We start from the raw sequence: 26452 nt of genomic DNA on the forward strand, positions 1-26452 counted from the left end.
TACTAATTGAAAATGATTTGTTAGAGTCCACACATTGACATGAGACTTAAGTTTCAAAAGAGGACAACGCTGAGCAATCACTACTGAAAATGCACCCACTCTATCAAGTAAATGGAATAAAACACAGCTAACCGCCTCTTCAGTCAGTTCCAGATCATTCCCTATATTCATTTTGCGAGTTCCCACTCTCCACCCTTTCTCTCTGTTCAAAGCATTCTAATGTAGCATTTAGTGTAGTGCACAGGAGATTTCTATAAAAAGTATTTCAGCTAAAAGAAGGTGATTAACATGGAGCAATACATACTGGGGAGCTAGCAGAAGACCTGTACATTAGACTACGTGTTCAGAGCAAGTTGATAGAAACAAATCATCCTATGGTTGTTCCTCTGACATGAGCAATTGGAAATTTCAAAGGCAAACATTAACTCTGCAGAGCAACTACTGTCACAACAATGCACTGCAATTAACTATTACATATTTCACCTGGTTGACAATGAGGATATCATCATAACCTTTGTATAACCCACCTCAGTGTCATCAAGATACTGTGGGCTATATAAATATTCTAAGGATCTTTTATCCTGGAAAGAATATTAATGGGTTTGGTAGAGGGTAATGAAAAGAATAGAATCTTTCCTAGCAAGAATTATTTTTCCATGGATTTAGACATTATGTAAAATGGACTGCAGGGGCATAGAGATGTACCCGTATTTATGCAACAACTATAATCAATAGTTTTGTAATTACACTGAAGCCAGTGACCTAAAACTAGCAAGTTACAAGCTTCAATCACATTTATAGAGGTTCAGCATCATAAACCTAGTGTTTTCCCTGAAGTGGAAATCATCACATTTATTCATAAATTAACAACAACAACAAAATCCAAGTTCACAGTTTCATTGATGTATATAAAAAAAACAAAAAAACATTGTTCCTCACCCAGACCACTACTTTAGAATTCAGTGGACGTATGCTAATGCTCATTCTTCGAACAGACAGAAGGGTGGATAAGAGGGAACCAGAAAGATGTTCGAAATTAAATGCTAGGTTGCAATTTTGATACCTCTGCTACAAGCCAATACCTCAAAACAACTGGCCAATGTATTTTAACTAACCACCATCTGGCCAAAAGAGCTTGGTCAACCCTCATAACCAATCATATCTTAAGGCAGCAAGCAAAACCTTGAACCTCACTTATTTTTAAAGAATTATTTATTCCCAAATGTGTATAACAATTTCTCTTTGCCTATGGCCCACCGCATCGCCATATACAATTTCCCGATATGCAACTCATCCAGCTTCGTCAGCAACATCCTGTAGTTTAATTGACAGAGCAATATGTCTGAAAATATGGGACAACAAGCCCCTCCGCCTCCTTCTCCAGTCTCCTCCCAAGCTTCTTCCAAGATAACCTGATCCCTGTAGATTCCCATATGAAACTGCTTACCCTCCCCTGAATCTTCTGATTTGGTCCCTTGGGAACAATAAGGGTACGGTGAAGGAAGCTGGCCCAGTGTGTGGTGGACACCTATAGTATTACATCTTATACTGGGACTAAGCAAACCCCTATTAGTGAGTGTTACATAGACTAGACAGCCAAAGCTCGCCGTGGTGAGCAGCCAAGACTTATCCAGGAAGCATGTCAAGCACTTGCAAAACTATAGTAGTCACACAGTCATTTGTCACACATGAAATGAACAACACAGTGTTGCAAAAACAAAATGTAAAGAAATGGCTCCCTGTTGCAGTTACCCCCCACTTTTTGCCTGATACTGATGCTGACTTGACTGAGAAGTGTGCTGGGACCCTGCTAACCAGGCCCCAGCACCAGTGTTCTTTCACCTAAAATGTACCATTGATCCCACAATTGGCACACCCTGGCATCCAGATAAGTCCCTTGTAACTGGTACCCCTGGTACCAAGGGCCCTGATGCCAGGGAAGGTCTCTAAGGGCTGCAGCATGTATTATGCCACCCTAGGGACCCCTCACTCAGCACAGACACACTGCTTACAAGTCTGTGTGTGCTAGTGAGAACAAAATGAGTAAGTCGACATGGCACTCCCCTCAGGGTGCCATGCCAGCCTCTCACTGCCTATGCAGTATAGGTAAGACACCCCTCTAGCAGGCCTTACAGCCCCAAGGCAGGGTGCACTATACCATAGGTGAGGGTACCAGTGCATGAGCACTGTACCCCTACAGTGTCTAAACAAAACCTTAGACATTGTAAGTGCAGGGTAGCCTTAAGAGTATATGGTCTGGGAGTGTGTCAAACACGAACTCCACAGCACCATAATGGCTACACTGAAAACTGGGAAGTTTGGTATCAAACTTCTCAGCACAATAAATGCACACTGATGCCAGTGTACATTTTATTGCAAAATACACCCCAGAGGGCACCTTAGAGGTGCCCCCTGAAACTTAACCGACTGTCTGTGTAGGCTGACTAGTTCCAGCAGCCTGCCACACTAGAGACATGTTGCTGGCCCCATGGGGAGAGTGCCTTTGTCACTCTGAGGCCAGTAACAAAGCCTGCACTGGGTGGAGATGCTAACACCTCCCCCAGGCAGGAGCTGTAACACCTGGCGGTGAGCCTCAAAGGCTCACCCCTTTGTCACAGCCCAGCAGGGCACTCCAGCTTAGTGGAGTTGCACCGCCCCCTCCGGCCACGGCCCCCACTTTTTGCGGCAAGGCTGGAGGGAACAAAGAAAGCAACAAGGAGGAGTCACTGGCCAGTCAGGACAGCCCCTAAGGTGTCCTGAGCTGAGGTGACTAACTTTTAGAAATCCTCCATCTTGCAGATGGAGGATTCCCCCAATAGGGTTAGGATTGTGACCCCCTCCCCTTGGGAGGAGACACAAAGAGGGTGTACCCACCCTCAGGGCTAGTAGCCATTGGCTACTAACCCCCCAGACCTAAACACGCCCTTAAATTTAGTATTTAAGGGCTACCCTGAACCCTAGAAAATTAGATTCCTGCAACAACAACAAGAAGGACTGCCTAGCTGAAAACCCCTGCAGAGGAAGACCAGAAGACAACAACTGCCTTGGCTCCAGAAACTCACCGGCCTGTCTCCTGCCTTCCGAAGAACTCTGCTCCAGCGACGCCTTCCAAAGGGACCAGCGACGCCTTCCAAAGGGACCAGCGACGCCTTCCAAAGGGACCAGCGACCTCTGCATCCTCTGAGGACTGCCCTGCTTCGACGACGACAAGAAACTCCCGAGGACAGCGGACCTGCTCCAAAAAGACTGCAACTTTATCCAAAGCAGCAGCTTTAAAGAACCCTGCAACTCCCCGCAAGAAGCGTGAGACTTGCAACACTGCACCCGGCGACCCTGACTCGGCTGGTGGAGAACCAACACCTCAGGGAGGACCCCCGGACTACTCTACGACTGTGAGTACCAAAACCTGTCCCCCCTGAGCCCCCACAGCGCCGCCTGCAGAGGGAATCCCGAGGCTTCCCCTGACCGCGACTCTCTGAAACCTAAGTCCCGACGCCTGGAAAAGACCCTGCACCCGCAGCCCCCAGGACCTGAAGGACCGGACTTTCACTGCAGAAGTGACCCCCAGGAGTCCCCCTCCCTTGCCCAAGTGGGGGTTTCCCCGAGGACGCCCCCCCTTGCCTGCCTGCAGCGCTAAAGAGATCCCTAGATCTCTCATTGACTAACATTGCGAACCCGACGCTTGTTCTAACACTGCACCCGGCCGCCCCCGCGCCGCTGAGGGTGAAATTTCTGTGTGGGCTTGTGTCCCCCCCGGTGCCCTACCAAACCCCCCTGGTCTGCCCTCCGAAGACGCGGGTACTTACCTGCAAGCAGACCGGAACCGGGGCACCCCCTTCTCTCCATTCTAGCCTATGCGTTTTGGGCACCACTTTGAACTCTGCACCTGACCGGCCCTGAGCTGCTGGTGTGATAACTTTGGGGTTGCTCTGAACCCCCAACGGTGGGCTACCTTGGACCAAGAACTGAACCCTGTAAGTGTATTACTTACCTGGTAAAACTAACACAAACTTACCTCCCCCAGGAACTGTGAAAATTGCACTAAGTGTCCACTTTTGAAATAGCTATTTGTGAATAACTTGAAAAGTATACATGCAATTGAAATGATTCAAAGTTCCTAATGTACTTACCTGCAATACCTTTCAAACAAGATATTACATGTTAAATTTGAACCTGTGGTTCTTAAAATAAACTAAGAAAAGATATTTTTCTATAACAAAACCTATTGGCTGGATTTGTCTCTGAGTGTGTGTACCTCATTTATTGTCTATGTGTATGTACAACAAATGCTTAACACTACTCCTTGGATAAGCCTACTGCTCGACCACACTACCACAAAATAGAGCATTAGTATTATCTATTTTTACCACTATTTTACCTCTAAGGGGAACCCTTGGACTCTGTGCATGCTATTCCTTACTTTGAAATAGCACATACAGAGCCAACTTCCTACACAAAAGTACTTTATTATAGGCACAATAAACTAGACTATCATTGGTATACTTCCCACTGGAAGTATGAACACAACAAATCTACACAGGTAAGTAATTAGGAATAACAAATTTGCAAGGGCCCTATGGAAGGATGGGGGGGGTCCCTCACCAGAGCGTTTGGTGTAGTTAGATAATCGCTGGGAGAAAGTGGAACCCCAAAAGATAAGTATCTAGAAGATCCAGGGGGCTGAGAGGCAAGTTACCCTGTTTTCCCATAGGCTAACATGGGGATGTTGTAGTTCTAAATTGCATAAGCAGGAAGACACCAGTAGGGGGACAGAGTCCAGTCCATGCAGGAGTGTCCATGTGGGGTAGGAACCAATGACCACCCTTCTGTAGCTGAAGATCTTGGTCGACGGTGATGAATGAAGACCAGCTGCAGTGTCCAGGAGATGCAGAGGAGTCCCTGAAGTCATCAACGAGATGTCCCTCGCCAGACTGCTGACAGGTCAGTGGTCAGGATGGCCACCAACAAACACAAGCAAATGCAAGAGGAGCTGTTGGAAGTTTTGCAGAAAAAAGTTGTTCCATTTGAACTCGTGTATAAACCACTATCGCAGCCAAATTAACTCTTAAGGAAGCAGTAGTCCTTTGTGTATTAACGGAGTTAAGTATTTTAGAACTGCTCTCTCCTTTGTAATATTTTTTACATACAAATTTTACACCATAATGTAATGTCCATGTGGCCATATAACATTTCCTTGTTACAGGTTTTCTGGCTTCTCTTAAACCTGCAAATCTGTCTTTTGGTAATTTCAAGGGTCCAAATACTATAGCTATAGGAGCCATGCTGACTATTTGAAATATTCTGGCCCTGGATGTAAAACATTCCCTTGCCCCGTGGATAGCAAGTCTTCTCTTTTTGGCAGGTGTTGAATATTTCCCTGTGCTAACTGTATCAGCTCTGAATACCATGTTTGTCTTGCACATTGTGGCGCTATTACGATTAGCGTAATGCGGCTCCTCTTGCATGTGTCGATCACTGTGCAATAGGGGAATTGATGTAAAAGAGTAAGCAAATATTCCTGACCAGTCTGTCGAAAGGCCATTCCGCTGTGATTGCAGGTATGGTACTTTGGGTGCAAAGTTTTGGCATTTCATGTTCCACTGGGTCGCAACCAGGTCTATTATTGGGGTCCCTCATGCTTTGAAAATACTGTGTACCACCTTCTGATTCAGCTCCCATTCGTGCAAGCTCATAGCCAACCTGCTCAAACTATCTGCCTCACAATTTTCCTTCCCCAGTAAGTGAACTGCTTCACTCTGTCTCTCTGGATCACCCATTTCCAGATCTGCTGAGATAACCTTGAAAGAGGGGTGATTGTGTTCCACACTGTATGCTGATATAGAATATTGCAGTTGTGCTGTTCGTCTGAATTAAAACAGTCTTTCTGCAAATATGTTTCTGAAACGCTTTCATGGCTAACCAAACAGTCTGTAGTTCCAGCCAAATTGTGTTGTGCTGCATCCTGATTGTTCCATATCCCTCTTATCTTTAGACATCCCATATATGAAGCATCTGTTATGATCACTGTAGGAGTTGGTTTCAGAAATAGTCTTCCCAGAGTAATGTTTTTCCTGTTGAACCATGCCATTTCCTCCTGAACCTGCTGCGTGACAACCACTAGATCCTTCCAACTCCCTGTCGCTTGAGACCATTGATTCTGAAGCCATTCTTGGATTGATCTCATATGTAGTCTCACATGTGGGATTAGTGGAATGCATTTTGAGAAACGGAAAGGACACATTAAGCTGAAGCAGATACAACCATGCACATTTCTATATACTTTTAACCTAGACTGCTAAAATGCACATATCATGATGCTGGAGTGTCTTCCCACAGCTATGGTCCGAACTACCCAAGATCACCAGGCCATGGGGTGTCCCAGGAAAATTAACCCCTAAGTGCTTTCTGGCTTTAGATACATACTCTACATTAAAAAGCACATTTTTGAGGGTGTATGAGCCACTCCCTCAACAATACCCTGCATAGGTAATGGGCTTGTCATCAAGACACAATACAAGCCCAAACTGGAGCACTTTTACAGGGTAATTCTTTGTCAGAAACTACAAATATCAACTATAAATCTCAATCTGACTCACCTAAATTGACTACATTCTTGGCCCAAAATGTAGGATCACAATGGAAACGTATTGCTCCATTAGCAGCTGGCACAGGGTCACATCGTGCTTTCAAAATATGTCGTAACTGGAACGTTATCTAAAAGAAAATTAAAACAAATATCAAGTAGGGTGTATGTCAATGAAAGCACTGCAGAGCATAAACATCTCTTCTTTTTTATTCTTATTTTAATAGGTTTCTACCTAAACATAAAATTTTGCATTTAAGAATGTATGCGTCCACTAATATACTAATGCTTCTGTTTTTTTTTTTTTTAAATCTGATATTGAACACTTACTGTATAGGAACAATCCAATATATGGAGTGACAAAGTAGGTTTAATTCAGAAAAAAATATGTTAACAACAAAATGGAAGTTCATATCAGGGAAATCAAAGACTGCAAGTTAGCACCAGACACTCCTCCAGTATTGTTGGCACAGGCCCAAACAGATTCTGGAGCCAGCCTATGCATATGTACCAGAGTCGGTGCGTTCTAGGAGGTCCTTGCAGTTCTTTTGGGGCCCGAAGACATGCTAGAGACAGCCAGAAGTACACCGAAAATCTGCAGCATGGCCTCTGTGAAGGCCTCAATCTGCCTCAGCATTGCGGATGGCTCGAGAAACTTAGGGCACACCTGGATCAGTTGGGGACTCTGCTTCGCGACCAAGGACTCTGACAGGGACCGACTGCCAGTGAGACACCCTTGTGCTCTCTCCTTGTTTATGGAATGGGGTCAAACCCCACACTCTGCTTTTTAATTTTTTCTCTTGGACTATGATTTAGGCTTACAAGATGACTTCAGCCGCAATGTCCTCTGGAAAGCCCCAGGAATGAGAATGAGTCTACTCCCTTGACATGGAGCAGGATGACACAACAATATTGACTTATGTTCCACAGCATACAACTTCTCTTCTTGGAACCCAATTGTCACTTGGTGCATAGGAGGCATACTTATTGCACAACTTCAAACTGTGTGTCCTGGGCCCACACAATAAAGCTACTTCATGCAGATGTGTGACCGACATCTGTGTTCTACAGCCATCGCACATTTTTAACCCTGTAGTTTTAAGAGGCGACCTAGCTCCTCAGGACACTGGACTTTATTTTTAGAAGTCATCAATAGACAGACAACTTTGGGAGCAGTGGAATGGAGTCACAGTGGTGGTGCAAGGCACCACTTGGAGTGAGGAACCATTGCTGGAAAAGGATTCTGTAGCACGTCTGGTGCCTGGGGGAGTCTCCTGAGGTGAGGAACCCATTGGCAGGAATATCCATCAGAAGTTTAGAACAGTCTGTCAAATTAGAACTTCTGAGCCATCATCTGGCACACTTCAGCGCCTTTTCTTTACTCGTTCTTGTGTTTTAACTCAGAAATTTCTGGGGGCTAAAAATCAATCACCAAGGCACAGCTGAAAGCCTTTCAGGGACAATTGTTTTTACAGGGTAATGGAACCACATTCAACACTTCCAACTGGTCTTGCTGGTTTGTCTTGCAAAGATGTCCTAAACTCTCTTCTCTGTGAGTCAACAAAAGGCAAGCTCCCTTATGAACAGTAGCTTTTCAGAGTCAGAGATTCAAGGGGAACAGGAACATCACTACACAGACCGTTCTCAGGAGGACAAAGCAATCTGCTTTGAGGGTGGTGGAGGCAACATTGTATAACACTGAATCATTAGCAACTTGCTGAATTCCATAAAAGAAAGATGGCAGACTTTTCATATGCTGCAGTACTTCTCAGATTTAATGCCCAATGGTGATTTAGTATGATATTAATCCCAGGCCTTGGTCCACTTTTCACAAGACAGCACAGTTAATCCTTGTCCAAGTTTCTTTCACCCAGCTCCCTCCAAAGCCAACCTCTTCCTGCTTCTCCATGGACCAGACATCATCAACCATTTCTAGGTACTTTTCAAAGCTCTGCTCGAACAATCTACTCTGGAAAAAATAGGTGTCAAAAAGGTTGCTGTCAGTAGATTGTTAATAGTCTTTTTCTTAGGCAGCCTACATTATAAGAACACCTTCTCCCATCACCAGAGTAGGTGAGAATGTAAGCCATTTCCTATGACTATGGGGTATGCAGCCTTTGGCATAAGATTAAAAAGGTACTAGTCAAACTGATTTCTCTTACGTCAGAAATATATGAACCTTACAAGTCACTTGTAACATAAAATAAAAATCCATGTGACTAATGAACTGTATTTTATATGCTCAGACAAGAATGATGTTCTTTACCAAAATTAGAAAGTCGTAGGTTTTTGGCAATATGTAGGTTTAAGATGACCGCCAAGCCCTCTGTTCACGAACAGGTGAATCCTATAAATACAGGCTTGTCATCAGTAAAACTGCTGCCTCACTTTTTTCTCAACTTCCTAGATAGTTACAGTTTTGACAAAAACAAGTACATATCCAAAAATTAAAATTTTTAAATAGCCAATAAGAAACATTTTATTATTCTTCAAATATGAGATGCTTACCAGTCGTTTGCTGTACAGTAAAGCTGTACTGCTTCCACTTGCAATGGCCCAATTTGTGAAGTTCATCACATGCTTTACTTGCCGTGAGAGACCTGTGATGTCATTCTGATGCTGTACTAATTTCATCTGTCTCTCCTTGGTAACATTCTAAATAAAAAAAATTCAAAAATACTCAAAATGTTGATGTGCCTCTTGACCCTCAAATATTCTTAAAGTCTAATAACAATTTAATTAACTTATTTTAAGAGTTAACCCCTGTAGGAAACAGACTAGCTAATCATCTCGTGTATCAGTGAAAGTCTTTGGCTGTTTTTATACAAATAAATAACAAATAAAGAATTATTTTAATTGGCATCGGCTAGAAACACTTTGCAATACTGAATATTGCACTTTGTGTGAAAAAAACCTCTGTAAGTGCATTTGACATAATTGTTGCCTCTTATCCGATATAAAACACTTAAGTATATTCAACTATTGGGCTAATATTTTAAAGCTTCCAGCAGCTGACAACTAACAAAAACATAATAAACAGAAGGAAAAAAGAAATATGCACCAAAGAGGAGGAAAAAGCATCAGGTAAACTTTGGACATAATTAAGAATTTCTCGGAACTGCAGCAAAATATTTACAAATGAGCCTCTGCAATGCAATGGGTCTTGCATTTCCTTGAGTTAGAGCTATTGGTGTTATAAATTCCTAACTGCTGCGTCCAATTTATGTGGCAAGAAAAGTCTAGTGTTTAGCCAGAAGAAAAACACAGAGGAGGGAATGTTACCAATAAGCAACACACAAACATAGCAGCGCATGGACGCGAAGGAGATAGAAGGTAAAAAGTCCGCTTACAATCAAACATATCAGCAATCATGCAATAATCCATGTAACCGGGGCAGTCTGCAAGGCGGTAACAAAACCTCCCCAAGGAGGGACAAACGTGAAGCATTTACCAATGGTATAAAAGGAGTTTTTAACGGCAAGCCCACGAAAGAGTGAAAGTGATGGGCGTGAGGTGGGTGGGGTTAAAAGTCCACAATACTTAACAGGTCAAAGCAATTGCGCACTCGACCTAAAAAAGCAGAAAAATAGCTCAGAAAAAAAATCACACCACAATCAAACAGCTTATACAAAACATTATTTTATATTAAAAGGGAAAACACTGCAAAAACAAAAAAGGTTGCTCTAAAAGCTGTAACGTATTTATTATTATTATTTTTTTTAATTAAGAGCACAGTAGATGCAGTCAGTAGCCGACTGACTATTCGATTCCCTCCCTCCTGATGACCGCCTCCTGGGAAATGTGTCATCTGGCTAGCCCAAGATGCACCATTCTGCCCACTCCCAAAATGGCAGAACCCACCCCTCTGCGTCAAGAGCTCCCTAGCCCAAACCAAGAGGTGTCTATCAAGGAAGCTACACGCCCCTGAAAAAACAGTTTGAAAACAGGTTTTTCCTCACCTTCCCGGGTGCCAGCTACTCTGCCCTCTCCCAAGTATCCCCAATTTGCTCTTTAAAGGCAGTTTCAGCTTTAAAGCTCGCCTTCTGAGCCACCACCCATGTGGCTTCATGCAGGTGGAAGATAAAACCTCTCTCAAGTGCAGGCTAATTTTTTCTCCTTCCGTAGGAGTTGTTAGCACGTCTCCTTGGGAAAGCAGAAAGCTGTCTCCGGTTCAAGCACCACGTGTAACCGTTAAGACCACAGGAGTTTGAAAACAACAAAGTAGCAGCTTTATAAAAGTTGCAACTGTAAGTTGTTGCATTCATTTCGACTAGAGAACCAAGTTGGACTCTATCTAATGAGTTACTTGATACCTTGGAGTATCACCTTTGGTCGCACCACTAAGGAGTTTAGCACAGCTGATGGGTCAGCGTGTAACCCTGCTTTCGCCAATGGGGTGATCAAGTCCTTCCACAGTAAAAACAAGTTTTGTGTATTTACAGTCAGAACATGTAAATTACATAGTCTGCCCATGAAATGCTCTGCACCCTGCCTTAGGGTTCAGCAGGTCTGCCAAAGGGGCGACTTATACATTTCAGGGGGGGCAACTGATTTTACCATGGCTTTAAATGGCAAATTCGGACTAGCAGTTCAAAACTGCTCTTCCAGTCTGCAAAGGCATACTGGGAGACTCCTTTTCCCATTGTCACACCCAGTGTAGCACAATTAGCGCTGCAGTCCTTGAGGTGACTAACTTACAGGTCCTGGGTACAATATATTAAGAACTTACAGGTAAGCTGGCCTATGCCAATTGGGTACAGCCAATGTAACAATCAAGTTTGGGATCAGGGCACTGACATGGAGGTCTGGTTAAAATTTCTCAGTGCACTCTCAGTCAAAAAACAATCAAAACATAAAAAAAGCAGTCGAAACAGACCGGGGCTGACCATACAAATAAGCATTTGCTTACAAAGCTGCAAAACCTTAAGACCATCCCATAGGTGAGTGAACTCAGACCAGAAGGGCTTGCAGAACGGAGCAGACACAATGGCCCTCCCAGCAGCCCTGTCTGTCAAGGAAGTACTGTTTTGTGAACATGTGCACCAGAACCCATCTCACAGCCTTAGAAATGCCCACAACCTGCACCCCCTCCCCCAAAAGCCAATGCAGTCTTAGTGGCATCAGCCTAGATGGAATGAGCCAAAAGGGTTCAATGCAGAAGACTATTCATTTTGACATAGCCTTTTCGGCACAGACTTACCTTTATTCGCACAAAAGTACTCCCTCCACCCTACCCCAGCCCTTTCAAGGATGAGGAGTGAAAAACACTGGAAGAATGATGGACTGACCTATATTGCAAGGTTTCACAGTTTTGAGCACATGGCTGACAACATATTCATCACCAACGTGCCTGGAAAGAGGTGGTGTACACTGGTTGCACAAAGCACACCAGCAATTTACTCATGTGGCAAGCAATGATAAGGGTAAATAGAAAGGTTGTTTGTAGTCACCTTCAGTATCTGCATTGGTTCAAAGGACATGCACATAAGCAAAGTCAACACTAAGAAAGTTTCATTTAAGTATGAGGAAAAATGCAGGTCACACCTTCAACAAAACACATCACAATAGGTGATTTAAATAAAGCATAAAAAAAAAAACACACAAAAAGGCTGAAACGGCAGACTGAGGATGCTTAACTGTGCCCACCTCAAAGCTTGCTGGGCCAACAAACATCTCAACACTTGGGCCTGCAGAAGGTTGATATGATGAAAAGGGAGGAAACCATTACGAACTTAGTCCAGAGACCTGAACTGAACCATAGGGCACAAGCAGTGATGAGGGCGAACTAGCCAAAGGAAGCCCCGACCAGAGGCCTCTTGGGTCTTATCGGCCTGCCAGAGGGAGCAGGTAACGTGCCAAGATGCACAGCATTCTGTAAGGTTTCGATTGGATGCAGTGTCACTGGAGGGCCTGGGAATTCTAGCTGCCCTGGGAGCAGGGTTAGAATATACTCCAAAGTAGACAGACATCTGGAGGGCAACCTGGAGGCACAACGATTTCTCTGTGAGTTTAGAGTATAAAGAAAACAGATCACAGGAGAGACCTCAAGATCGAGACCTACCTTTAGACTTTAATCATGGCTCAGGGTCTTGCGGTGCTTTGCCACAAAGGGCTTACTTTCCCAAATGCAAATGACCTTGGGTGTCATCAAGGTGCAATCACCGCAGGCCTTAGAGTGGTCATCCGGTCCCAGGCACCACAGACAAACCACATGTAGGTCATATATACATTTGTTTGCAACATTCCCCACAGGGTTTAAACCTGGTTGATGTGGGAGGTGACATAATTCCCTTGAACACTGTAAATTAGTACAGTTTGCCATATCGATGTGATAAGGGATAGCTCCAGATCCGCATATTCGGGCGCAAAAGAAACTGATGTCAGTGGCATAGGTAGCACGTCGCATCTGATGTGTAATGGCGTCGGCAGGGAGCCACTGGTGCCACCTCCCGGTGTGCTAGGGTACTGCTGATAAGTTTTCCAGATCCAGGCTGACGCCAGGATAAGTATTCAAAAGGTGAGTAATCTGTGTTTAGAAGTCTCAATCAGAAAACGTCTTAAAAAAAAAAAAAACTTTAATATTTGTCATCTTAAACAAAACAACAAAAAGATGCAGATTTAGGTTTACCTTTTTTATTTAGCTAGCAGTGAGATTACATTTGCAAAAATAAACTGTCAATCTTTAAGTCTATAAGCATTTGTTTAACTACAAATGTATCCCAGATTGTGCCAAAAACCAGCTTAACTTCCCTGTAGCTGCACTTTCCACAGATGGCATATGGAACTGACAGATGGCTAAGATTAGAAACAGCGATTCTAGCTTTAGCTGTCAAGTTTTGCATGAGCCAAACTATGTAAAGTGAAGAAAATTAGTTACATACCTGTAACTGTAGTTCTCCAGTATTGAAATCTTTCATATATTCACATGCTTGAATCATTCCCTATCGTCAAGATGCGAGTCCACCAGTACATTATAATAGCAATTTAGAAGCAACTATAATGGAAAAAGGCTCAAAGGCTTTCATTTTAGTAGCCTATCATTGTCTCTTTGAATAGAAAGCACCAAACCCAAGTCTCAGCTAATCAGGCTTCCCCTCTCTCTAGAACCCTCCTGTGAGAAGCCCCATTCCCTCCGATTTTCTAAAGCCTGAGTGCCAAAGTCTATGAGGAGAACAGATAACGGTGAGCTTCCCAGGGGAGCAGGGAGAGTTGCATGTGAATCTATGAAAGATTCCAATACTGGAGAATGAAAATGTCACTTACCCAGTGTACATCTGTTTGTGGCATCAGTCGCAGTAGATTCGCATGTTCTGCAATAGCTCGCCATCTGGTGTTGGGCCGGAGTGTTACAAGTTGTTTTTCTTCGAAGAAGTCTTTCGAGTCACGGGACCGAGTGACTCCTCCTTTTGTCTCCATTGCGCATGGGCGTCGACTCCATCTTCGATTGTTTTTCCCCGCAGAGGGTGAGGTAGGAGTTGAATTGTAGTAATAGTGCCCATGCAATGGAGTGACTAAGTATGCACCTATTTAAGGTTGAGATGATACATATATAAATAATTGAAGGTAACTTCCAAACTGCTACAGGCTCCCGGGGAGGCGGGTGGGCACATGCGAATCTACTGCGACTGATGCCACGAACAGATGTACACTGGGTAAGTGACATTTTCAGTTCGATGGCATCTGTCGCTGTAGATACGCATGTTCTGCAATAGACTAGTAAGCAGTTATTTCCCCAAAAGCGGTGGATCAGCCTGTAGGAGTGGAAGTAGTCTGAAATAATGTCCTTAATACAGCTTGACCTACTGTGGCTTGTTGTGCGGATAACACGTCTACACAGTAGTGCTTGGTGAATGTGTGAGGCGTAGACCATGTGGCTGCCTTACATATTTCTTGCATTGGGATGTTTCCTAGAAAGGCCATGGTAGCACCTTTCTTTCTGGTTGAGTGTGCCCTTGGTGTAATGGGCAGCTGTCGTTTAGCTTTAAGGTAGCAGATTTGGATGCATTTAACTATCCATCTGGCTATACCTTGTTTTGAAATTGGGTTTCCTGCGTGAGGTTTTTGAAATGCAATAAAGAGTTGTTTAGTCTTTCTGATGTTTTTTGTTCTGTCAATGTAATACATTAATGCTCTTTTGACATCTAATGTATGTAGTGCCCTTTCAGCTACGGTATCTGGCTGTGGAAAGAACACTGGAAGTTCCACTGTTTGATTTAGATGGAACGGTGAAATAACCTTTGGCAAAAATTTAGGATTGGTCCTTAGGACGACTTTATTTTTGTGTAGTTGTATAAAAGGTTCCTGTATAGTAAACGCCTGAATCTCGCTTACTCTTCTCAGGGAAGTAATGGCGATGAGAAATGCCACCTTCCAGGTTAGGAACTGTATGTCGCAGGAGTGCATGGGTTCAAAAGGTGGACCCATAAGTCTAGTTAGGACAACATTTAGGTTCCATGAAGGAACAGGTGGTGTTCTTGGTGGTATAATTCTCCTAAGGCCCTCCATGAATGCTTTAATGACTGGTATTTTATATAGGGAAGTTGAATAGGTAGTTTGCAGGTATGCAGATATTGCTGCAAGGTGTATTTTAATGGAAGAGAAAGCCAGGTTAGATTTTTGTAAGTGAAGCAAGTAACCCACTACATGTTCTGGAGTTGTGTGTAATGGTTGTATTTGATTAATATGGCAGTAGCAAACAAACCTCTTCCATTTACTTGCATAGCAGTGCCTGGTGGATGGCCTTCTTGCTTGTTTTATGACTTCCATACATTCTTGGGTAAGTTGTAAGTGCCCGAATTCTAGGATTTCAGGAGCCAGATTGCTAGATTCAGCGATGCTGGATCTGGGTGTCTGATCTTTTGGTTGTGCTGTGTCAACAGATCTGGCCTGTTGGGCAATTTGATGCAGGGTACCACTGATAGGTCTAGCAGCGTTGTGTACCAGGGTTGCCTTGCCCAAGTTGGTGCTATCAATATGAGTTTGAGTTTGCTTTGACTGAGTTTGTTTACCAGGTAAGGAAGGAGAGGGAGAGGAGGAAAAGCGTAAGCAAATATCCCTGACCAGTTCATCCATAGGGCATTGCCTTGGGATTGTTTGTGTGGGTACCTGGATGCGAAGTTTTGGCATTTTGCGTTCTCCCTTGTCGCAAACAAGTCTATCTGAGGTGTTCCCCAGAGTTTGAAATAAGTGTTCAGAATTTGGGGGTGAATTTCCCATTCGTGGACCTGTTGGTGATCTCGAGAGAGATTGTCTGCGAGTTGATTTTGTATCCCTGGTATAAACTGTGCAATTAGGCGAATTTGGTTGTGAATTGCCCAATGCCAAATTTTTTGTGCTAGCAGGCTTAACTGCGTGGAGTGCGTCCCTCCCTGCTTGTTTAGATAATACATTGTTGTCATGTTGTCTGTTTTGACGAGAATGTATTTGTGAACTATTATTGGTTGGAAAGCTTTTAGTGCTTGAAAAACTGCTAGCAGTTCTAGGTGATTGATATGCAGTTTTGTTTGATGTACGTTCCATTGTCCTTGTATGCTGTGTTGATTGAGGTGTGCTCCCCACCCTGTCATGGAAGCATCTGTTGTTATTACGTATTGTGGCACTGGGTCTTGGAAAGGCCGCCCCTTGTTTAAATTTATGTTGTTCCACCATAGAAGCGAGAGGTAAGTTTGGCGGTCTATTAACACCAGATCTAGAAGGTGACCCTGTGCTTGAGACCACTGTGATGCTAGGCATTGTTGTAAGGGCCTCATGTGCAGTCTTGCGTTTGGGACAATGGCTATGCATGATGACATCATGCCTAGGAGTTGTAATACCATCTTTGCCTGTATCTTTTGTGTTGGATACATGCGTTGTATGATGGTGTTGAAATTTTGAATTCTTTGTGGACTTGGAGTGGCTACTCCCTTTGATGTGTCTATTATGGCTCCCAGGTATTGTTGTACCTTGCGTGGCAGAATTTTGGATTTTGTGAAATTGACGGTGAACCCGAGTTTGAAGAGGGTTTGTATGATCTGATTTGTGTGATTTGAGCACTGTATGAACGAATGGGCCTTGATTAGCCAGTCGTCCAAATATGGGAACACATGTATTTGCTGCCTTCTTATGTGTGCAGCGACTACCGCTAGACATTTGGTAAAGACTCTTGGTGCGGTTGTTAATCCGAAAGGCAGTACCTTGAATTGGTAATGTATTCCTTTGAATACGAACCTTAGGTATTTCCTGTGAGATGGGTGTATTGGTATATGGAAATAAGCATCCTTGAGGTCTAAAGTTGCCATGTAGTCGTGTAGTTTTAGCAATGGCAATACTTCTTGTAGTGTGACCATGTGGAAGTGGTCTGATTTGATGAAAGTGTTCACTACTCTGAGGTCTAGGATTGGTCTCAGCGTTTTGTCCTTCTTTGGTATCAGAAAGTACAGTGAGTAAACTCCTGTGTTTATTTGTGTGTTTGGCACTAATTCGATTGCATTCTTTTGCAATAGTGCCTGCACTTCTATCTCCAGGAGATTGGAATGGTGTGTTGTTAAATTTTGTGCTTTTGGTGGTATGTTTGGAGGGAATTGTAGAAATTCTATGCAATAACCATGTTGGATAATTGCTAGAACCCAAGTGTCTGTAGTGATTTCCTCCCATGCTTTGTAATAATGACCTATTCTTCCCCCCACTGGTGTTGTGTGGAGGGGGTGAGTGACATGTGAGTCATTGTTTAGTAGTAGGGGTTTTGGGGCTTTGAAATCTCCCTCTATTTCTAGGGAATTGCCCTCCTCTATATTGTCCCCGAAAACCTCCTCTATACTGTCCCTGGTAAGTGGACGGTGTTGCTTGTGAGGTGCTGGCTTGTGTGCTTTGACCCCGAAACCCCCCTCGAAAGGGCGTTTTACGGAATGTGCTGTAATTCCCTCTGCTCTGCGGGGAGTAGAGTGCGCCCATGGCTTTGGCAGTGTCCGTATCTTTTTTGAGTTTCTCAATCGCTGTGTCCACTTCTGGACCGAACAGTTCTTTTTCATTAAAAGGCATATTGAGAACTGCTTGTTGAATCTCTGGTTTAAATCCAGACGTTCGGAGCCATGCATGCCGTCTGATAGTTACAGATGTATTAATTGTCCGTGCAGCTGTATCTGCAGCGTCCATGGAGGAACGTATCTGGTTGTTGGAGATGGTCTGTCCCTCCTCAACCACTTGTTTCGCCCTATTTTGGAAGTCCTTGGGCAGATGTTCAATGAGATGTTGCATCTCGTCCCAGTGGGCTCTGTCATAGCGCGCAAGTAGTGCCTGGGAGTTCGCGATGCGCCACTGGTTTGCAGCTTGTGCTGCGACTCTTTTACCAGCTGCATCGAACTTGCGGCTTTCTTTATCTGGGGGTGGTGCATCTCCAGATGTGTGAGAGTTGGCCCTTTTCCTAGCTGCTCCTACAACAACAGAGTCTGGTGGCAGCTGTGTAGTGATGAAAACCGGGTCCGTAGGAGGCGGCTTATACTTCTTTTCCACCCGTGGTGTGATTGCCCTACTTTTGACCGGCTCCTTAAATATGTCTTTTGCGTGCCGGAGCATACCAGGGAGCATAGGCAGGCTTTGGTAGGAGCTGTGGGTGGAGGAGAGTGTGTTGAACAAGAAATCATCCTCGACCTGTTCTGAGTGGAGGCTTACGTTATGAAATTGTGCTGCTCTAGCCACCACCTGAGAGTACGCGGTGCTGTCTTCTGGTGGAGATGGCTTTGTAGGGTAGGCCTCCGGGCTGTTATCTGACACTGGGGCGTCGTATAGGTCCCATGCGTCCTGATCTTGGTCACCCTGGCTCATGGTGGTGTGAGCTGGGGAGTGAGATGGAGTTTGTGCTGGTGAAACGTTAATCACGGGCGGAGGAGAGGGGGGTGGTGTAATTCTTTTAACCACTTTTGGTTGTGGTGCTTGTTCCGTCTGGAACTCCAACCTTCTCTTTCTCCTAATGGGGGGAAGGGTGCTTATTTTTCCTGTCCCCTGCTGAATGAAGATACGCTTTTGCGTATGGTCCACATCAGTTGCTTGTAGCTCTTCCTCAAACCTATGCTTTTGCATTTGGGAGGTTAGCGAGTGCTCTTCTGTATAAGAGCCTGAAGCTGGATCGCTTGCAGTTTGTTTCGGCGTCGAAACTTTGTCTGCGTGTTTTTTCGGCTCCGAGGTGACTTTTTTCCTTTTCGGGGCCGAAACCTCTCGGCGTCGATCTGTTTCGGTGCCGCTGTCTCGGCGTCGAGCCGTGTCCACACCGGTATCTCGGTGTCGAGGCTTGTCTCCAGCACTTTCTCGGTCCCGAGAAGGCTGCGTGCCGGTGTCTCGACCGGAGTCGGACGATCTCGGCACTGTTTTGGCCTTTTTCGGTGCCGACGGTCGGTCACCGAATTTATGGGTCGAGCCATGGCCTGGTGGCAGTGGCGTCCCCTGGGCCTTGTAAATGTTTCTCTGTGTGTTTTTCGACGTCTTACTCACGGTTTGTGTATCGTCGAATCCTTCGGAGTCTGAGTCTTGGATCGAGAAGGTACCTTCCTCCTCCTGTTCCTCGAACTCCCGTCGGGCTGTCGGTGCGGACGCCATTTGAAGTCTTCTGGCTCGACGGTCTCGGAGTGTTTTTCGGGACCGGAACGCACGACAGGCCTCGCAGGTGTCATCGCTGTGCTCAGGTGACAGGCACAGGTTGCAGACCAAGTGTTGGTCTGTGTAGGGGTATTTATTGTGGCATTTGGGGCAGAAACGGAACGGGGTCCGTTCCATCGGCGTTCCTCAGCACGCGGTCGGGCCGACCAGGCCCCGACGGAGGATCGAAAAACTACCCCGAAGGGCACCGGAGCTCTTCGATCTTCGATGCGGTGTTGAATCTAAGTACGCCGATCCCGAACGCAACAATACCGACGAAAATCTTCCGAAATTAACTATTTTTTCCGTTCCGAAACTCGGAGCGACAGGAACACGTCCGAACCCGATGGCGGAAAAAAAACAATCGAAGATGGAGTCGACGCCCATGCGCAATGGAGACAAAAGGAGGAGTCACTCGGTCCCGTGACTCGAAAGACTTCTTCGAAGAAAAACAACTTGTAACACTCCGGCCCAACACCAGATGGCGAGCTATTGCAGAACATGCGTATCTACAGCGACAGATGCCATCGAACCTACAGTTACAGGTAACTAGTTTTCTTACTGCAGTACTGGAACTTTCATAGATTCACATGCTTGAATCAGAATAGCAAGCAGTATTGAAGCACATTGTATAATACATATCACCACCATTTTCAGAAATAAACATCACCACGAATGAGAGAAGAAACATTTCATAAGCAATTAATATGCAAAGAAACAAATCACTGTAGTATGATAAATAATGCATCATCAATGAAAGAAAAAAATGCTATTCAATGTGCGCAAAACATGCTGAGCTGGCGGAAAAAAGTAATGAATAAAATACAACAGCTCATCCTGCGGTGTTTTTTCCAAACAATAATGCCTTGCAAATTGCGTTGATTTCCAGGTGGCTGCCCTGCAAATGCCCTGAATGGGCACTCCTGCGAAAAGCGCTGTGGATGCGGCCATTGCCCTTGTTGAGTGTGCATGAGTTGTTCTATGCAAAGGTTTCCCTGCTGCTGTATGACAATAGTTAATAGCAGAGGCTATCGATCTTGCAATCCCCTACTTGTACAACGACTGGCCTTTTCTAGGAGCACTGAATGCCACGAGAAGTTGATTTGATTTCCTAAAATGCCTAGTTCTAGCCAATGAAAAAAAAGTTAAGACACCTCTTAACGTCCAATGAATGAAGAGCATGCTCCTGCGTTGTTGAAGGATTTGGGAAATACAACTTTAGCACCACCGGTTGATTAATGTGGAAATCCGAAGGAACTTTAGGTATAAACTTTGGATTTGTCCGTAAGACTACCCTGTCTCTCTTGAACTTTAAGAAAGGGTCTTGGATAGCAAATGCTTGGATCTCGCTCACTCTTCTGACTGATGTAAGAGCAAGAAGGAGAGCGACCTTCCAGGATAAAAATTAAGTCTGCCTTGTGAATCGGTTCAAAAGGAGGTTTCATCAATTGAGACAACACCAGGTTAAGTTGCCACAATGGCAGAGGAGGCCTGACTGGTGGGAAAGATCTAAATAGTCCTTTAAGAAAGTTTTATAACTTATAACCCTTGCGGACCACAAAGGAGGTGTGTTGTCCTTACGTCTATAGCAGGAAATTGCTGCTAAGTGGACTCTAATTGAAGAGTTTGCCAAACCTGATCTGGCCAGATGGAGAAGATAAGGTAGTATCTGCTCTGGCGATGAAGAGAAAGGATGTACCGGAGCCTGCTTACACCATGAGCAAAACCTTTTCCACTTCAGACGAGAACATTTATTGGTACTGTCAGCTGCAGCTCTGGCGAGGATGACTCTACATTCCGAAGGAATGTTCAGGTGCGCAAATTCATGGTGTTTAGGATTGAGGCTGTCAAGTGAAGTGAAGCTGGATCCGGGTGGATAATTTGACCCTTGCTCATTGTAAGGAGGGACGGCATTACTGGAAGAGGGATGCTGTGGCTGTCTGAGAGGAGAAGCAGCTCTGTATACCAATACTGCTGAGGCCATGCTTGAGCGATCAGGAGGAGTCTGCAGCGTCCGTTCTTGATCTTTGCCAGTTCTCTCGGTATGAGGGGAATGGGAGGAAAAGCGTAAGCATAAATTCCTGATCATGCCATCGAAAACTCATTCCCCCAAGAGCCCAGAGGGTCATCCAGACTTGCAAAGAACCAGCATTTTGCATTCTGCGGGGTGGAGAAGAAGTCCAGGTTTGGTTTTCCCCACAGGGAGAACACTCGATTTAACATTCCATGATCCAGCTCCCAGACGTGTTCTGCTCGAAGGTTTATTTTGTGACCGATGGACCAGTCCCAAATGTGTTGAGATTCTCTCGATAAGAGGAGATATCTTGTTCCTCCCTGCTTGTTGACATAATGCATAGTTGTCTGTCCGAATGAGTACTGATGAGCCCTTATCTTTAGAAGGAAAGCGCGGAGCACTAGGCGGACTGCCTTCAATTCGAGGTAATTGATGTGAAAAGACCTCTGATGTGGCTTCAATTTTCCCCTGACTTGTAAGTGCTGAAGGAAGGCACCCCAACCTTCGAGAGATGCATCAGTAGTGATTACCCACGGAGCTGGTTGGAGGAGAAAAGATAGTCCCACCAACAAGTGAGATTCCTGAGTCCACTAAGCCAGAGATGATTTAATGGGTTTCGTTATCCTGATTATATCGTCGAAAGACGCCTTGGACTGTGGCCACTGAAGGTCCAGCTGTTCCTGGAGGGGTCGCATTCTGAGAACACAGAATGGTATCAGTGGAATGCAGGAGGACATCATTCCAACAGGGACTTGAAGAGGTGAACTGAAACACACTTTTTTGCAGCAGCAGACTGGCCAGGGATTTAAGCGTTTTCAGCCTCTCTCCTGTAGGAGTTGCCTTGTTGGTGGATGTGTCCAGAACTGCCCCCAGAAATGTTCTTCTTGTTAAGGGATGGAAAGCTGATTTGTCACGGTTGACAGTTAGGCCCAGACTTGTGAATAGCTCCACGTAGGCACATGTCGACTTCAGTGCCTGAGATCTGGACTTGGCCTTGATGAGCCAATCGTCCAAATACGGAAAGACCTGATGGTTGTGTCTTCTGAGGAAGGCTGCGACTGGAGCCAGGCATTTGGTAAAAATTAATCGGTCCGATTTCAGTCCGAAAGGAAGCACTTTGAACTGGAAATGCTAAGCGGCTATCACAAATCTGAGATATTTCCTGTGGGAAGGGTGTATAGGGATATGGAAGTATGCATCCTGCAAATTTGAGGGTTGACATGAAATCTCCCGGATTGAGAAGGGACAGGATATCTGTTAAGGTAATCATACGAAATGACTGCTTCTTGAGGTAAGTGTTGAGATCCCGGAGATCTAAGATTGGACACCAATTTTTCCTCTTCTTTCAAATCAGGAAGAACCGAGAATAAAATCCCTTGATGCAGATCTCTCTTGAGGAGCACTGACTCGACTTCCCGTTTGAGCATATAAGTGTTTCACCATTCGTGGAAGCCCCTCTTCTACGTCTGGCAGGTGGAATCTGCAGGAATTCCAAAGTATGGCCAAATTTAATCTGGTTTAAGACTTATTGGTCTGATGTAATTTTTTGCCAATTGTGAAAGTGGTGGGAAATCCTTCCCCCTATTTTTGCATCCGAGGAAATGCACGTAGCCGGAGTCACTAGAAAGTCATTGCCTGCGTCCTGTGTCCTTTGCTTGTCTTCCTGCTCTTCCCTTTTGCGCTGTTCTCGTATATGTCGCTGCGGAGGCAGCCTCGGCTGGTACGGAGGACGAAAGGACAGACACAGTGGAGACAGAGGGGTATCTGTATTGGTAGAATACTCCCCTGTAAGATGATTACCCCCGACATCTAGCACCCCTAAAGGGCTGCCTTCTAAACTGTAGCGTGCCAAGGGACCTGACTGTGTCCGTATCGGTCTTTATAGACTGAAGGCCGTCATCAATGTGTTTTCCAAAGAGAGCTTCTCAGTCAAAAGGCAAGTCTAGAATCTTGTTTTGAACTTCCGGTCTAAAAGAAGTTGCAAGGAGCTAACCCTGCATTCTTAAACAACCGCGCCTGCCAGTTGCCGAAACGCCGTGGCAGCGATATCCATCGCACCGTCTAACTTCGGTGGAAGACCTTTCACATTCCTGCAAGATTTTTCTCACTTCCTTCTTTGATTCCACTGGTAGTTGATCTCAGTAGGACGCAATGTCTGCCCATAATGGTCTGTCGTACCTGCCAACTATAGCCAAAGAGTTAGAGGCCCATATCATAAGAGAAGACATCAAGGAGAAAAGTTTCCCTATATTATCCAGTCTTCTACCCTCCTTGTCTGGTGGAGCAGATATCTGTGCTGAAGGGTTTCTGGACCTGCGCTGCGCAGCTTGGGTAATGACCGAGACTGGTTTGGGGTGTCCAGTGAGGCAGGCCGGGGAGTCGTCAGGTGCATTATATTTTTTGTCTAGACGAGGCAGGACAGGAGTGACGGTAGCCGGGTTTTTCATCACTTTAGTGCCTTCATCCCATATATAGTCCACTATTGGCATTGATTTTATACTCTTTTAAAAAGGTTCTTTAAAATCATAAATGAAACAATTCATTTGTTTCGTTGGCATCAGCAGCTCAAACCTCTTTGCAGCTCTTTCTAGCAACCTGTGAAAACTTCTGATGTCCCCCAGAGGGAAATCTATTGGGACAGGGGAAGGTGAAGATGGAGTAGGAATTTGGTAATCATCCCACTGTTATTGCATCTGGCAATTCTCCCTCCTCTCTGTCCTTGTCCGATGTCGGCAGATCTTGTGTCAGAACTGATATAGGTGTTTGTGGTGGTACATCCAATGGTGGTACCCCTGGATGAATAGAAGTGGAAGGAAGAGGCAAAGATGGTTGCTGTACTTCGGAGCCGGCTGGCGGAACTCGCCTTTTGTAGTCCTCGAACTTCAATTGTACATCCGCTATAAGGGATGCCGCAAAGGGACCACTTGTTCTTGGTAAGGATATTGCTGTGCCTGTGAATAAAATGATTGGGGATCATGCTGTATATCCTCCTCCAAGTCCTGGCACTTCACATGCAGTTCTGAAGGGCTATGTGCAATCCCAAACGGCCCTTATCCTCTGAATCCTCCTCCTCTAAAAGATGGGTAGGTACCAATGATGATACCTTACTTGGTGATGTGAGCAATGGCGAACGTAATTCAGATTTTTTAATATATTTTTGTCCATCGATGGTATCGTCGAAGGAGTCAGCTGCGACGAGGCGGTCGACAGTAACAGTGTCGTCGTCGGCGGTCTCACCGACAGTTTCGTCAACAGAGGTGAAGCAATGACTACATTGATCGTAGATGACGTGACTGAAAATCCCGTCGACAAGGACGTTGTCGAGGTAACCATTGTTGAAGCAGTACCTGCTGTAGAGATAGTCGACGTTGTGGCAGTCAACGATGAGGCCGTATATGTATGTCTTTTTGAAAGTGAGGTGGATCCTCGGAATGATGCGCTTGATGAGATCTGCCCCTTTTGTGGAACTTTCTTGATGAAGAAGACGACTCCTCACTATCTGAACCAGAAACAGGGTTTGATCTGGATTTCAATTTCTGTAGCCAAATCAGTACCTTGCCCTCCCTGTCCTTCAGGGTTTTGTTCTGCATGCCTTACAGTCCTTGGCTACAAGACCAGGATAAGGGCAATAAATGCAGTCCTTGTGTGGATCCTCAAAATGAAGTCTCTTCTTGCCACAGGTTTTGCAGGCTCTAAAAAGGCTTTTCTTTTCTTTGTTTGACATGTTGAAAATTTGAGAAAATAGAATTCCCCTTGGCCAGGGAATAAGTTTGAAGCCTTGCTTGTTGAAGAAATCTTCTTTCTCTGGTAGTAAAAACACTAGAAATAGATATTTGCAGATTTGACTGAGTAGAGCTCAGTGGAGACTCCCTAGCACGATGTGCGGTAGAAAATCTGAGGGAATGGGGCTTCTCACAGGAGGGTTCTAGAGGGAGGGGAAGCCTGATTGGCTGAGACTTGGGTTTGGTCTTTTTTTTTTTCCAAAGAGACAAGGATAGGCTACTAAGGTGAAAGTCTTCGAGCCTTTTTCCGTTATAGTTGCTTCTACATTGCTATTATAATGCACCGGGGGTCTCCCATCTCAACGACGGGGAAAGACTCAATGACTATGAAAGTTCCAATACTGGAGTAACGTCAATACCACCAACGTAAATTGTTTACCATTCTTCCAGAGGGGCCACTGTTGAGTATTTGCTGAAGTCTGGATCGAAACAGGGAAGAACACAAAATGAGTAAAGAAGAAATTAAAGGAGGGGAAGTGTCACTAAATGAGTCCTTGACAGACACTTTCAAGAAATAATAATTTTCCAATGGTTTTGTTCCAGCATATTTAAAGTCAAACACTAAACTGAATCCACTTAGACTGGAAATCAGGTATTCCCCAACAGCATAATTGATAGTTTCTTAATAATCGCAGAACCCATCTTAGTATGTCCTTATTAGAGCCAAACTGTTTGTTAGTGTCAATTACTTTCTAGTACTGATGTCTACGTTAGCTGCACAAAGAAAAATGCACATATATTACTGTACCTCTAACTGTTGCAAAAGTGATTTCCCTTTTTTATTTATTTCATTGATGAGGGTGAAAATGGCCACTTTAATTTCTTGTTCTACTCGTTTGTTTGTCTCATTTACTTCTTTTATCCTGTAAAAAAGAAATGGGGTATAGGTCAAGCACTAGCCATATAGGTTTACTCCGCAAGGAATATAATAAAATTAAAGGTTTTGATTCAATTAGGAACAAAGAATATTTCAATGTTTTACAGTTATGAATCTATACTTGGAATTACCAACTTATTGGTATCTCATCCAGTCGAAGGTCGTTCAAACAAGCACTCAATGTGCATGTGCAGTCCAATGCTCGTCTCATCTACCATCCTAATTTAAAATGCTATGCTCCAACTGATATTTGATTTACTCAAACAATCAATCTTAGAGAAGAGTTACAGAGGACAGCCACTTCAGTGATACTATGTTATATATAAAGGGGATCCAATTTCAGAGGGAGAAAGGAGAAATCCTCCTAAATCCCCTCTTTCAGTTTTCAGGGTAACTGGACAGGTTACCAAGGAGAAATGTGCCTGGGAAGTGGTTGTACAGTAAAACAATGAACCTAACGGAGAATATAGAGCATTGGCAACCATAAGCAAAATGACTACTTACCGCTAGGAGTAGTTTTGCATCTTGAAGAATTTTCTGAATTCACATGCTGTGCATTATTATTCAACCGTTTAGCGGCTGGGTCTTGA

At 44.5% G+C, this 26452-nt stretch overlaps 1 protein-coding gene across 3 annotated transcripts in view; it reads right to left on the reverse strand.

Moving 5' to 3' along the window:
* The window catches only part of TRIM33 (tripartite motif containing 33), a 502696-nt gene that overhangs the window by 336325 nt on the left and 139919 nt on the right, over positions 1-26452 (reverse strand). For all 3 annotated transcript variants that reach the window (XM_069218910.1, XM_069218908.1, XM_069218909.1), the window contains exons 6-8: positions 25734-25848; positions 9092-9238; positions 6597-6714 (exon numbers count right to left, since the gene is read on the reverse strand). In XM_069218910.1, the coding sequence (XP_069075011.1) occupies positions 6597-6714; positions 9092-9238; positions 25734-25848 (380 nt within the window). The remainder of the gene's footprint in view (positions 1-6596; positions 6715-9091; positions 9239-25733; positions 25849-26452) is intronic.

This window comes from Pleurodeles waltl, unplaced genomic scaffold, assembly GCF_031143425.1.
Source record: "Pleurodeles waltl isolate 20211129_DDA unplaced genomic scaffold, aPleWal1.hap1.20221129 scaffold_119, whole genome shotgun sequence".
In the NCBI taxonomy this organism is placed as follows: Eukaryota; Metazoa; Chordata; class Amphibia; order Caudata; family Salamandridae; genus Pleurodeles; species Pleurodeles waltl.